Here is a 12,192-nt window from a genome sequence, read left to right as displayed (position 1 = left end):
GCTGAGTGAAATGGACATATATTGAATATTATAAAAGCAAATTTTTTGTCTTTTTAAATACACAATTTTAATATTGAGTATGTTTTTTTTCAAGTTAGGACATACTCTAGTACCTCCTTCCTTCCACCCCTGAAACTCTGGCTTTCCCTCTGGTTAAATATCACATTAAATTCTGCAACTCAAAAGTCTATTTTTCAACAACTGAAATAAAAGTTCAATTTACTCTTTTAAATGTTCTCTGTTATTACTCCATATTTATTCAACAGTCCTGCTGTTTTAGCAATTTAACAGGACTTCTTTTTTAAAATTATGTTTTATTGATTATGCTGTTACAGTTGTCCCAATTTTATTTTCCCTTTACCCCCTCCGACAGGTACCCCCTTCTCTCCAGCAATGCCCCTCCCTTAGTTCATGTTCATGGGTTGTGTAAGTTCTTTGGCTTCTCCCTCCCCTATACTATTCTTGACATCTCCGTCTGTTTTCTTAGTGCCAATTATGCTTCCTGATCCCTGCACCATTTCCCTCTTTCTCTCCCTTCCCCCACACAGCTGATAACCCTCCAAATGATCCCATACCTATGATTCTGTTCAACAGGACTTCCTTATGCCTTTTATGAGGAGGTAGGCAATAAAGTTAAGGGAGCAAGTCAGTTCATAAAGTAATGGAAGAAAAATAACCTAAATTAAAAACCAGTGGCTTTTATACCTATTTTAGTTTGAATTCAGAAGACCACATGGCTCTTCTATTATAAGATACACACCTTATATGACGTCTCCATCCTGAACTGTGTCTAAAATTGGTCATGCCCTGGTAATCTGAGATCTGATACTATCATTAAAATTGTGTATGCAAAATACTGAATGATAATGATGACAAAAAATATAATTCAAACAAATTATTATAAATAAGTATTGAGGCTGAAGGAAACTTACAAAACCTCATTCATTTAGTTGTTATCAGTGTGGACAGCTCTGCTTTAAAAAGATAACCCTGACTCTGGCTGGGTGGCTCAGCTGGTTGGAGAACCATCCTGTACACCAAAAGGTCTCAGGTTTGATCCCCAGTCAGGGTGCACCCAGGAGGCAACAGATCGATGTCTGTCTCTCTACCCTGCTCCCAAAATCAATAAATATATCCTCCAGTGAGGAGTAAAACAAAACAAACAAAAAGGTTTCCCTGGAATTAAAGAAAAAGTAGATTAATACACACACAAATGTTTGACATGTTAAAAGGTGTGAAGACCGTAACTATTTTTTTTCAAGTTTTACTTTAGAAGCAGTTTTGAAGTATAATTATTTCTCTGAAAACATTTAACATTCAACTAAACCCTTTCCCAAGGTGTATTTACGGAATGTTAGTCCTGTATGCACTGAGTGCCCCATGCTAAAATAAGCGTGGGAAAGGGCATGTGACTTTTTTTTTTCCTTCTGCCTTGGGGATTCACATTAATTCTTTCTATGTAGTCTCACATCTTATTTTTAAACTACCATTCAAGACACTAAAAAGCTTCCAAGGAACTGTTGTGGTATATTTCTAAATGTAATATGTAAATACTGTTTTCCAAAACTTCTAGTATTAGCCAAACCAAAACAACCTAAAATTATACATTAGTACAAAACTTATTCCAAAATAAAGTACTGAGTAAAAACAAATGACTGACACCATTAATTAATGTCAAGAAGCAATAGCCAAGAACATGGAAAGGAAAGGTTCTCTAGGCTACTTTGCTTATTTCCTTTGCTGGTTGTCTCAAACCCCACTACTCGGAAAGGAATGGCAGAAGAATAAGTAAGTAGCTTTTTTTCCTTCTTTATCAGAACTAAGAAAATCTTAAAATGAAATGGCCCCAATTGTAAACTTCATCATCTAATGTGGGCACTAGATGTAGTAACTGAGACTCAATGGTGGCCCACAACTACCTATCTTCCTGAACATCTGGATTTTGAATAATTTCTTCTTAAAAGGAAAGTAGAAGAATGAAGGTCTCACCCTGACCTGCATGGCTCACTTGGTTGAGTGTCATTATGCAAAGCGAAAGGTTGCTGGTTCAATTCCCGGTCAGGGAACATGCCTGGGTTGTGGGCCCAGTCCCCAGTTGTTGCGCGTGAGAGAGGCAATCAATCGATGTTTCTCCCTCTTTTTCACCCTCCCTTCCCCTATCTCTTATTAAATAAATAAATAAATGAAATCTTTATATTAAAAAAAAAAGACTGAGGGTCTCCCTATGCAAATATAATTCATGCCCCCCTACTAATCAAATGATGAAGAAAGAAAAGGAAAAAAGAAAGAACCAATGACAGGCCACTAAACTTTCTAGATTATGGTAAAGATAAATGCCAACTTTAAAAGCATCTAATTAAACTTTTAGGTCTCAGTACAGGGACATGAAAATAAAATACAATTTATTAAGGTCTATGAGAAAAGGCTTAATTCATTATAAAGCTCTTTTAGGTATCAAATTATTCAAGACAACATCAGAAGAAATAAAATCTCTGAGAAATTACTGCCAAGTCTTACTTGGGTAAATTATGAGTTCATGCTATTTCTTTGGAATAGCAAGACATAAAGCATTTTATTGATGAGTAAAAAAAATCCTTTAGCAAACATTATTACATAAAAATAATAAAAGTAAAAAAAAAAGCAAGCAGCATCATGATTGACTTCATTCCAATTCATTCTTGCTGAAAACATTTTAAAAGCCTCTGACTTTATAATAACCAAGCCCACTGGGATGACATTGCTAGTCTCAAGGGAATCATCCAATAATACTCTTCTGTTTTGTTTTAAGATTTTATCTATTTATTTTTAGAGAGAGGGGAAGGGAGGGAGAGAGGGAAAGAAACAGCAATGTGTGGTTGTCTGTCATATGCCCCCAAATGGGGACCTGGACTGCAACCCAGGCATGTGCCCTGACCGGGAACTGAACCCATAACCCTTTGGTTCACAGGCCAGTGCTCAACCCACTGAGCCACACCAGCCAGGGCTGTTTAACCCACAGAGCACCGTAACTTATTACTTCTTATAATACCTTGCTAAATAGGAAACTGTGGGAAACAAAATTTACAGATTAAAGAGAGCATAATATGACCGCTATACTTCAAACGGTAAGTTTGATTTTTTTGACCAAATCTTATTTTTCAACTCCTTTAATTTAAACCCTGAAGGGAAAAAAAAGTAATAACTGACATGATTGAGCACTTACCATTTTCTAAGTGAGTTACATGTGTTAACCCATACAATGTTCACAACAAACCCTGTGAGGTCAGTACTATTCCCACCCCCATTTTAAAGAGGAGGAGACTGAGGCCTAGAGTTGTTGGGTCACTACTAAGGTTATGTAGCTTATACATGTCCAAGTTGAGTCATGAAACAAATCTCGCTTTACTAAGCACACTGCTGCATCCTTAAAAGCTGGTGACTGATCAATTTATACATCTGGAAACCTGAGCTATTTATATATAATTTAATACTATTTGTCCAATTATTCCTGGGAAAACAAACCATTAAGTTTGTTAAGTTATAACAATTTAGATAAAAGGCTACTCATTGAAACTTTATGTATAGGTTAAGTATAAGAATCTTTATCTCCTTTCCTCTTTTAATTCTTAGTGCAAGGTATGAAGGCAAATTTGTTTTTGAGAAAATATGTTCCCCTTTCTTTCTGACCACGTATCGAGTTTCCAATCTTAAATATCAGCTTTTAGACAGGTTACAGGAAAACAATCTAATGACAACTGAGATTAAGTAGCTGCCTAAGTATGCTGCTCTTCTGGACATTTAAAAGCTACCTGTCTCTTCAAATGTAAAAAGATGAAATAGAATGAAATGTCCCCAAGATCCCTTCTAGCACTGGAGTTCTGTGAATTTATAAAAAGAAAGTAAAGGGTCTCTCAAAACATACCTTGAGTATTCTTGAGGATATGGGGAAGAGTACCAGGTGTGAATTTCATACTTCCCAAACTCAATGACAGAGGGGCAGCGGACTTGTGGATCAGGGGGACCAGTCACTCCAACTTTCTGCGCAGGCAAAAAATACATTACAAAATTTAGCTAAATAAAGTACATGAGATAGATAACAAAACAATCAAAACAAAAAAATCCCAGTATGAATCTAAATGTTGTCATCTCAGAATTCCACAGGAGAGCAAAAAAGCCAGGAATAAGCTAACAAGTTTTGAAGTAAGCTGTATTATTTCTTAAATAAAACACCCAAAAGAACAACAAAAATGCTGGTAAGTCTTAGAACCTGGTATAGTTGGTGTCACTGGATTACCATATTTAATAAAACTGAAAATACCTTCCTGAACTAAACTCACACCCTCAATGACTTGGTTATTAAAGAGAAACTGCTGGTGTTTGGGAATATAAGATAAACAATCATATGTAACGAGTGGGGGGAGGGGCACTGCATACTTGCCATGGTCATACATACAATGCCTCAACTGACAGCAGAAACGACCCACTCAGTGTGTGGGCACGAATAGGAAAAAATGATTTTCTGCTTTGGGAAAATAGATATTTAAGAACACTACAAAAAGAATATGGCAAAACAAGTATCAAAAGAGGCTTCATTTTTCCCTGCCCCCAAATTTCCCTTCATTAGTAGTAGCTCTTCACATATTTGACCAAAGGAAATGAAAATACTCTGCTATACACATACTGTTACCCCTTGTATCTACCTTCTATTTATAATGAAAACAATTTCTATGCTCTCAGGCTTTCTAAAAAGAATAACTTGTAAAGCCTTTATGTCTTCTACACCAGTAATTCCAATATAAGCCATTGTTATGTTAAAGACTACAAAGATCAGGTTTTAAAACCTTAAATTCAATGGCAATTTGAATTGCTCTGCACCCAATGTAGCAACACATTCACATATACACACATGTGTGTATACTATATATATAGTACATCACCCTTTCATTGAATGCTTTAAAACCACTGAGAGATTTTATAAGCCCATTACTGGAGCCCGTAGACAGACACATGGAAGACAGGCAGGCACACACACACACACAACACACCTACAAAACGGAAAAAATCACAATTTTCAAATTCACTCTTCAAACACAAATCCATCTAAGGAAGCAGCCTCTTCACCACAACTCATTTGAACACTCCCTCCTCTGCTTTCTTTTACAAAAAGCCAAGGGACTGGTCTCAAGTTTCACATTGGGAGACAGCCAGGTGAAACCGATTAGACGCCTCAAAACAAAAGACAAACATGTGTAGGTTGGATGGGTCCCCCAAGGAGTACTGGGTATCTCCCAAAAACAAAAATCACAAGGAAATAGACAAGACAGGGTTAAAGATTTTTTTTTTCATTTCTCAAAACCAAAATAGAACTTCGTAGGTTTTAAAAACAATGTTCTTTAAACTACACGCCAGAACCAAGTATTCTAATTCAGAAAGTAGTATCTTTTAACCTATCTTCACAGCTCAAAATAACAAGAACAGTTGTATAGAAAATACCAGAATAACCAAATACAAGAAACCATAGCTAATTTCCAGAGCCAAGGATCAAACAGGAAGCACAGAAGTTGAAAACATGCACCTGCTGGAGCACTGCGCGTTGTTGGAGAGCTTTCCCCTCAGCTGCTCGGCGCTCTTCCAGGTGGATGCCTGACGAGAAACTGGATACCCAGTTCCAGTATAATTGTTTGCACATCACCACAACTAAGAGAGTGTGTGTAAAATTGCACTCAGAGCAGATTTCCCCACTCCCTCACCTTCGTGCACTGTAAAATGCTCTGGCTCATGCGCCTACCCACTGCTGTACTCCACCACCTCCAATTCCCTGGTGAAAGCTTGGTGAGCCGTGGGTTTCCACTTACTAAGGTTTAGAAGTTAACAAAGGCTCTATGCTCTGAGGAAGCAAGAGCTGCTTCAAACACACTCATTAACCCAGTCCTTGCCAAAGTCAAACTGTCAATCTGAATTAGAAGATCACCTTTGCTAGGCCATTTTATTTTAAAATTTCAGCCAAAATACTCTTGTTAAAACACACAACTTTCCAAAGCAGTGGAAGTCAATATAATTGACAGCACAACATATATTTAAAAACTATTAATTCAAGTCCTGCCACTTTATACCTTCCTTCTCATTTGATTATGCCAGAATCTTTACATGATGACATATATTCCAGGCCATTAAAAATGGACTTTTTAATCTAAGAAAGTTAGGGAGAGCAATAAATGTGTTAGTAATTGGGCTAAACCAAAAGATAACTTTAAATATTTTGTCCATACCCTGGCTGGTGTGGCTCAGTGGACTGAATACTGGCCTGTGAACCAAAGGGTTACCAGTTTCATGCCTGGGTTGTGGGCCAGGTTCCCAGTGGGGGCTCGTGAGAGGCAACCACATATTGGTGGTTCTCTGTCTCTCTCTTTCTCCCTTCCCTTTCCCTCTCTAAAAATCAATGAAATCTTTCTTTTTAAAGAAAGGAGGGAAGTTAAGAATAGTATAGGAAATGGAGAAGCCAAAGAATTTATATGTACAACCAATGGACATGGACATGAACTAAGGGCAGGGGGAATGCTGTTGGAAGGGGGGTGCAGAGTGGAGGGGAATAAAAGGGAGAAAAATATGGGACAACTATAATAGCATAATCAATAAAATATATTTTAAAAATACATATGTCTGTCCTAGATAACGGAACTTTTATTACTATCATTTTATGAGAAAAGGTTATTAAGCTTCTATAGAAACTCCACTTCCATTAAATGACTTATCTAATTCCAATTTCCAATATATAGAGGCCACTCTTACAGCACCCTCAGGTCCAGGTCTGGTACAAACACGAAAATTACAACTCATGCAGGTACAGCCCTGCCCTACACTAGATAACTCCACCTGGACCTTCCTTTCCATTTCCCCTGGGGAAATGACATTTCGAGATGAGTGTGGAGGGCAGTTTTGCACCCTTATTATCAGTATGAGAATGTGAAATGTGAGATGTCTTTCTGTTATTGGAACATTTTCCCATAGAAACACTATAATAAAAAATAATTCCACTCATTAGGGATTACAAGTTACCTGATGAAAGAGATATGTAAGAATGAGTTCACATACTCCCAAATGGAAAGAACATACACTTAAGAAATAAAGAAAATCAGCATTTGTGGAGCACCTACTGTGCCAGACTCTGCGCTTCATATTGTTGTCTCATTGCATCCCCACAATCCGTTCCTCAGAGTAGGAAACAATATGCTCACTTTAAAGATGAAGGAGAAAAAACAGGGCTCGGGAAGGTTAAGAGACAAAAAACCCCAGGACAAGAGTATCAGGAGTGAATCATAAAATAGAAAAGAACAAAATGAGTAGAGGTGAGATAGGAAATATGGATGGCCCTCAACTAATTAATGTTCTGAGTTCCAAAAGTCTAAGTTTTTTTGAACTGGAACTTTGTTTAAAAAAAACAAAAAAGAAGCTATAAAAATCCACAGACTCTTATCTAAATTCTTGGAAGAGAATGTGCTTTGGAATCCTGAATTCTTCTGATGTTAGGAAAGTATTACAGTGCTTATATGTTCCTTAAATCAACAAACCCTGAAAAATTTGGGGAACACTTCATAATCAGATATCACCGATATTTCTTTAGCAAAATACATGAATATTCACATTAAATGGGGTAAGTAAAAAAATATACATAGCCCTGGCTGGTGTGACTCAGTGGACTGAGTGCTGGCCTGTGAACCAAAGAGTTGCCATTTTGATTCCCAGTCAGGGCACATGCCTGGGGTTGTGGGCCAGGTCCCCAGTTGGGGGCATGTAAGAGGCAACCACACACTGATGTTTCTCTCTCTTTCTTTCTCCCTCCCTTCCCCTCTCTCTAAAAATAAGTAAAATCTTAAAAAATATATATATAGTACCATATCATTTCAAATCATGTTTTGCCAATAATTGAGTTAAGTGAGATCTTACTATAAAATGAGTTATAAATTTTTTTCATTCTCAAAAACACTTCCCCACAGATAGTCAATAAAGCACATGAAAAGATATTCAACATTACTAATCATTAGGGAAATGCAGATGCAGATCACAATGAAATTCAACTTTACACACATTAGGATGGCTGCTATAAAAAAAGAAAAGAAAACAAACAAACCCTCCCCCCCCACCAGAAAATAACAAGTGTTGGTGAGGATGTGAAGAGACTGGAATCCCAGTGCATCACTGATGGAAAGAAAGGTAAAATGGTGCAGCCACTGAGGAAAACAGTACGACAGTTCCTCAAAACATCTAAAAAAAATTAAACCTAGAATTACCATAGGAACCAGCCATTTCACTTTTGGATGTATAAAAGAACTGAAAGTAGAAACTTGAACAGATATTGTCCACCCTTGTTCACAGCAGCATTATTCACAATCCCCAGAAGGTGGAAGCAACCCAAGTATTCATTGACAGATGAATGGATAAACAAGATGTGGTAAATACATACAATAAAATATTACTTAGCCTTAAAAAGGAAAGAAATTCTGACATAGGTTACAACATGGATGAACCCTGAAAATGCACGAAGTAAAATAAGCCAGACACAAAAAGACAAATATCATATGACTCCACCTGTATGAGGTCTGCCTATGGTAGTTTAAACTCACAGAGACAGAAAGCAGAATGGTGGCTGTCGGGGGCTAAGGGAGGGAGAAATGAGGAGTTACGGTTTAATTAGCTATCCCTTCTCAGACTCACCAATCTTGAAATCCTGAAATACCTGAGGACTCCTCAAGCTCTTTTCTTCTCTTTTGGTGATCTCACCTAGTCTCATTCCTTTAAATACCACCAACTTACTGACAAGTCCTAAGTTTCAATTTTGAGCCCAGACCTGCCCTTTGAATTACAGACACATACATCCCATTGTCTACTTTAAAAAAATAGCTCTTTTCTCTTGAATGTGTCATAGGAATCTCAACTTCAACAGTCCGAAAATCAAACTCCAGATATTTTTTTCCCCAAAACTCTTCCTCCTGTATTCGCCTCCATCTAAGTAAATGGCCACTCCCTCCTCCAACTGTGCTCTAGCGTCATCCTTGACTCTTTGTTTTCAAAACCACCCAGTCCAAGAGCACGTCCTAATGGACTTACCTTCACAACACAGTCAAGAATTCCAATTCCACCACTAACACAATGACCCGTATCTCTTACTTGGATAATGCTAACACAGCCTCCTAACTTCTCCTTGCTTTTGTATTTCCTCCCTTCAATCTACACAGGAGCCAGAGCAATTCCATTATAACCTCTGTCAGATTGGGTCACTCTTCTGCTCAAAATCCTCCAAGGGTTCCTATCACACTCAGAATAAAAATCATAGTTCTTATAATGGTCTAGAAGACCCCACAAAATCTAGCCTTCCATTATCTTTCTGTCTTGATCACCCAATTTCTTATTTTTTAAAGGATTTTATTTATTTATTTTTAGAGAGGGGAAGGGAGAGGGAAAGAGAGGGAGAGAAACATCAGTGTGTGGTTGCCTCTTACATGCCCCCTACTGGGGACCTGGCCCACAACTCAGGCATGTGCCCTGACTGGGAATCAAACCAATGACCCTTTGGTACACAGGCTGGTGCTCAATCCACTGAGCCACACCAGCCAGGGTTTGATCACCTAATTTCTATTCTCAGCTCTAACCACACTAGCCTCCTCCTTGCATTTTCTTGACTATGCTAAGCACAAATCCCAATTCGGAGTCTGCATTTATGCTTCCCTGATATTCACATAGTTCACTGCCTCGCCTCCTTTAGGTTTCTACTAAATGTGAGACAGTCCCTAACACCACAGTTTAAAATTGCATAAACCCACCCTTCCCTCTCTCTCTCTCCTCACTTTTCTCCCCACCACTACCACATGGCACACCACTTACCATCGCCACCCCAGTTAAAAGGTAAGCTCCAGAGAGTGAGAATTTGTTTTTTAAAAAACCTGTCTTGTTCACTCTTGTATATCCAGTATCTGGCACACAGTAACCAGTACTCAGTAGTATTTATTGTTAAATGAATGTTATCTATGATAACTTTAGCTATTACCTATGTAGTTTCACCTATTGCTGGTGTGCCGATAACTTGGCAAAGCTCCTACCCAAGCCCTCCTGACCTCCGAATACAAGTCTACAAAAGTTCACTGTTTTAGGCTTTATACAAATCCCCAATTTATGTAGGTATGGTCTCTTCCTCCATCCAAAAAAGCTCCTCTTACCACATTTAGTATCATTATGTACTCGAAACAGAAAGCTGGGAGACCTATTTGGTTCCACCTTCTCCTTCAACTCCAACTTCTAACCCAACACTACACCTTTCCCATTCTATCCTAAATCTTTCTCAAAACCTCTGCCTACTATACCTTCTCCGCTTTCATTCAGACTCTAGTCGCTTCTCAGTCTGACTACTGTAATCACTGGACTGAGAGATGTCCTTGTTCAGGTATTCTTTAAACCACTACACATGGTATCACCTGAGATGAGCTTCTAAATGCAAATACAATCATGTCATTCTTGTTTTAGAACTTCTTCAGTAGCCCTTCAAGAGCTATTTGATTACTTTAAAAAGCTATTGTAATGTCCTGACTGGTATGGCTCAGTAGTTTGGGCATCATCCCACAAAGCAAAGGGTCACGGGTTCGGTTCCTATCAGGCCATATGTCTAGGTTGTGAGCTCAGTAAAAGAGGCAACCAGTTGATGTTTCTCTCTCACCAATGTTTTCCTCCCTCTCTTTCTCCCTCCTTTCCTCTCTCTTAAATAAAAAAAAAGGTACTATAACTACAAAAAAAAAAGGTACTGTAACTAAAAGGAATTTGTGCTTCACACAAATTCCTTAACATGTACCACAGGATTTGTGATCTGGTCTATACTTACTTTTCAACCTCATCTCTTCCTTGAATGCCAGACAAATTAACTACATCCAGCTCCAAGGGTTCATTGAACTTTTTTACACCCAAACAGTTCTATTTGAAGTGCCTTCTATTGTTGTTACTAATTCCTTCAACACACTGCTACAGTGACTCCCCTAACACTCCTGTACAGATATTTTCCTGTTTATTCTCACTGCATCTTATGCAAATCTCTTTGGTAACATTATACCATAGACTGGCAGTTAAGGGTTAAGGATCTGGGTCAGACTGCCTGGGTTTAAATACTGATTCTAAAATGTAGTTATGTAACTCTAGGTAAGATACTCCTTCTAAGACTTCGATGAAGACATCTGCCAAATGAGAGCAAATAATAACAAAGTTATATTTATTAAATAACAAGGTTATATATATATTTAAAAGCTCAAGTTGATGTTGCAATATATAGTATCTGGAACACAGTAGAAGAGTACCTATTACTAATTACATGGCTTCAATTATTTCTTTACAAATGTCTCCACAACTGGAGGGAAGAGATATATTTTCTATTTATGCATGTATTTCCAGCACCTGTCCCTAAGAGAGCTAACAGCAGCTCACATTTAGCACTCACTACACAAATAAGCATCTTACACACAGCAACTCATTTAATCCTTTCAACAAACCTAGTAAGTAACTTGTCCAACCAAGGTCACTCAGCAGAGATAGGATGTGAACAGTTTGTTTCTAGTACCTAGGCCTTTCACCACTCTCTTACTAAAATTCTCACTAAAGTTGTGCTAAGTTTTTAAATAAACATACTCAAAATCTAAACAGCCTTATATGTCTTATGTTTATGGGTAAAGGCCTAAGACATTAAGAGCCCCTCACTCCCCATCCCTAATTTCATCAGTACCAAGGAGAAATCACTCCAATAAAAAAAGCAGTTATGGAGATACCTTATATTCCTGGCATTGTAAGACTAATGTCTTCTTTCAAAACTCACCAATATCCAGTTATGTGCTAGTAAGTCAACCTATTTCTTACCATTCCTAACAAATGTTCCACTCCATTTTATCTTTCAAACTACACTACCGACAGCCCTCTCTTTCCATGGTGCCATGTGAACTGACACATACCAAAACTGAGATCAAATCTCAGTCGCCACAGAAATGTATAAAGCATGGACATGATTCTGATGTGCATGTTTCCATTAATGCGCTGCATACAAAGCAAGGTCTGCCTGTGCTACAACACCTGTATGGGCAGTCACTGTGTTTTCTACACCCCCTCAGTGTGACTTGCATAAGGTAGGCCCTCAAATATCTGTGGATCTGACAGACCAACCATCACACATCTTTCGTATTTATACTC

At 38.0% G+C, this 12,192-nt stretch overlaps 1 protein-coding gene across 2 annotated transcripts in view; it reads right to left on the bottom strand.

Annotated features, from left to right (window-relative positions):
- Positions 1 to 12,192, bottom strand: part of KAT6A (lysine acetyltransferase 6A) — a 112,610-nt gene that overhangs the window by 26,018 nt on the left and 74,400 nt on the right. For both annotated transcript variants that reach the window (XM_045821210.1, XM_045821211.1), the window contains exon 9: positions 3,902 to 4,017. In XM_045821210.1, the coding sequence (XP_045677166.1) occupies positions 3,902 to 4,017 (116 nt within the window). The remainder of the gene's footprint in view (positions 1 to 3,901; positions 4,018 to 12,192) is intronic.

This window comes from Phyllostomus hastatus, unplaced genomic scaffold, assembly GCF_019186645.2.
Source record: "Phyllostomus hastatus isolate PE091 unplaced genomic scaffold, TTU_PhHast_1.1 phas_scaffold_46, whole genome shotgun sequence".
NCBI lineage: Eukaryota > Metazoa > Chordata > Mammalia > Chiroptera > Phyllostomidae > Phyllostomus > Phyllostomus hastatus.
The sequence above is the reverse complement of the archived record's forward strand: the minus strand, read 5'-3'. Positions and strand labels throughout refer to the sequence as shown.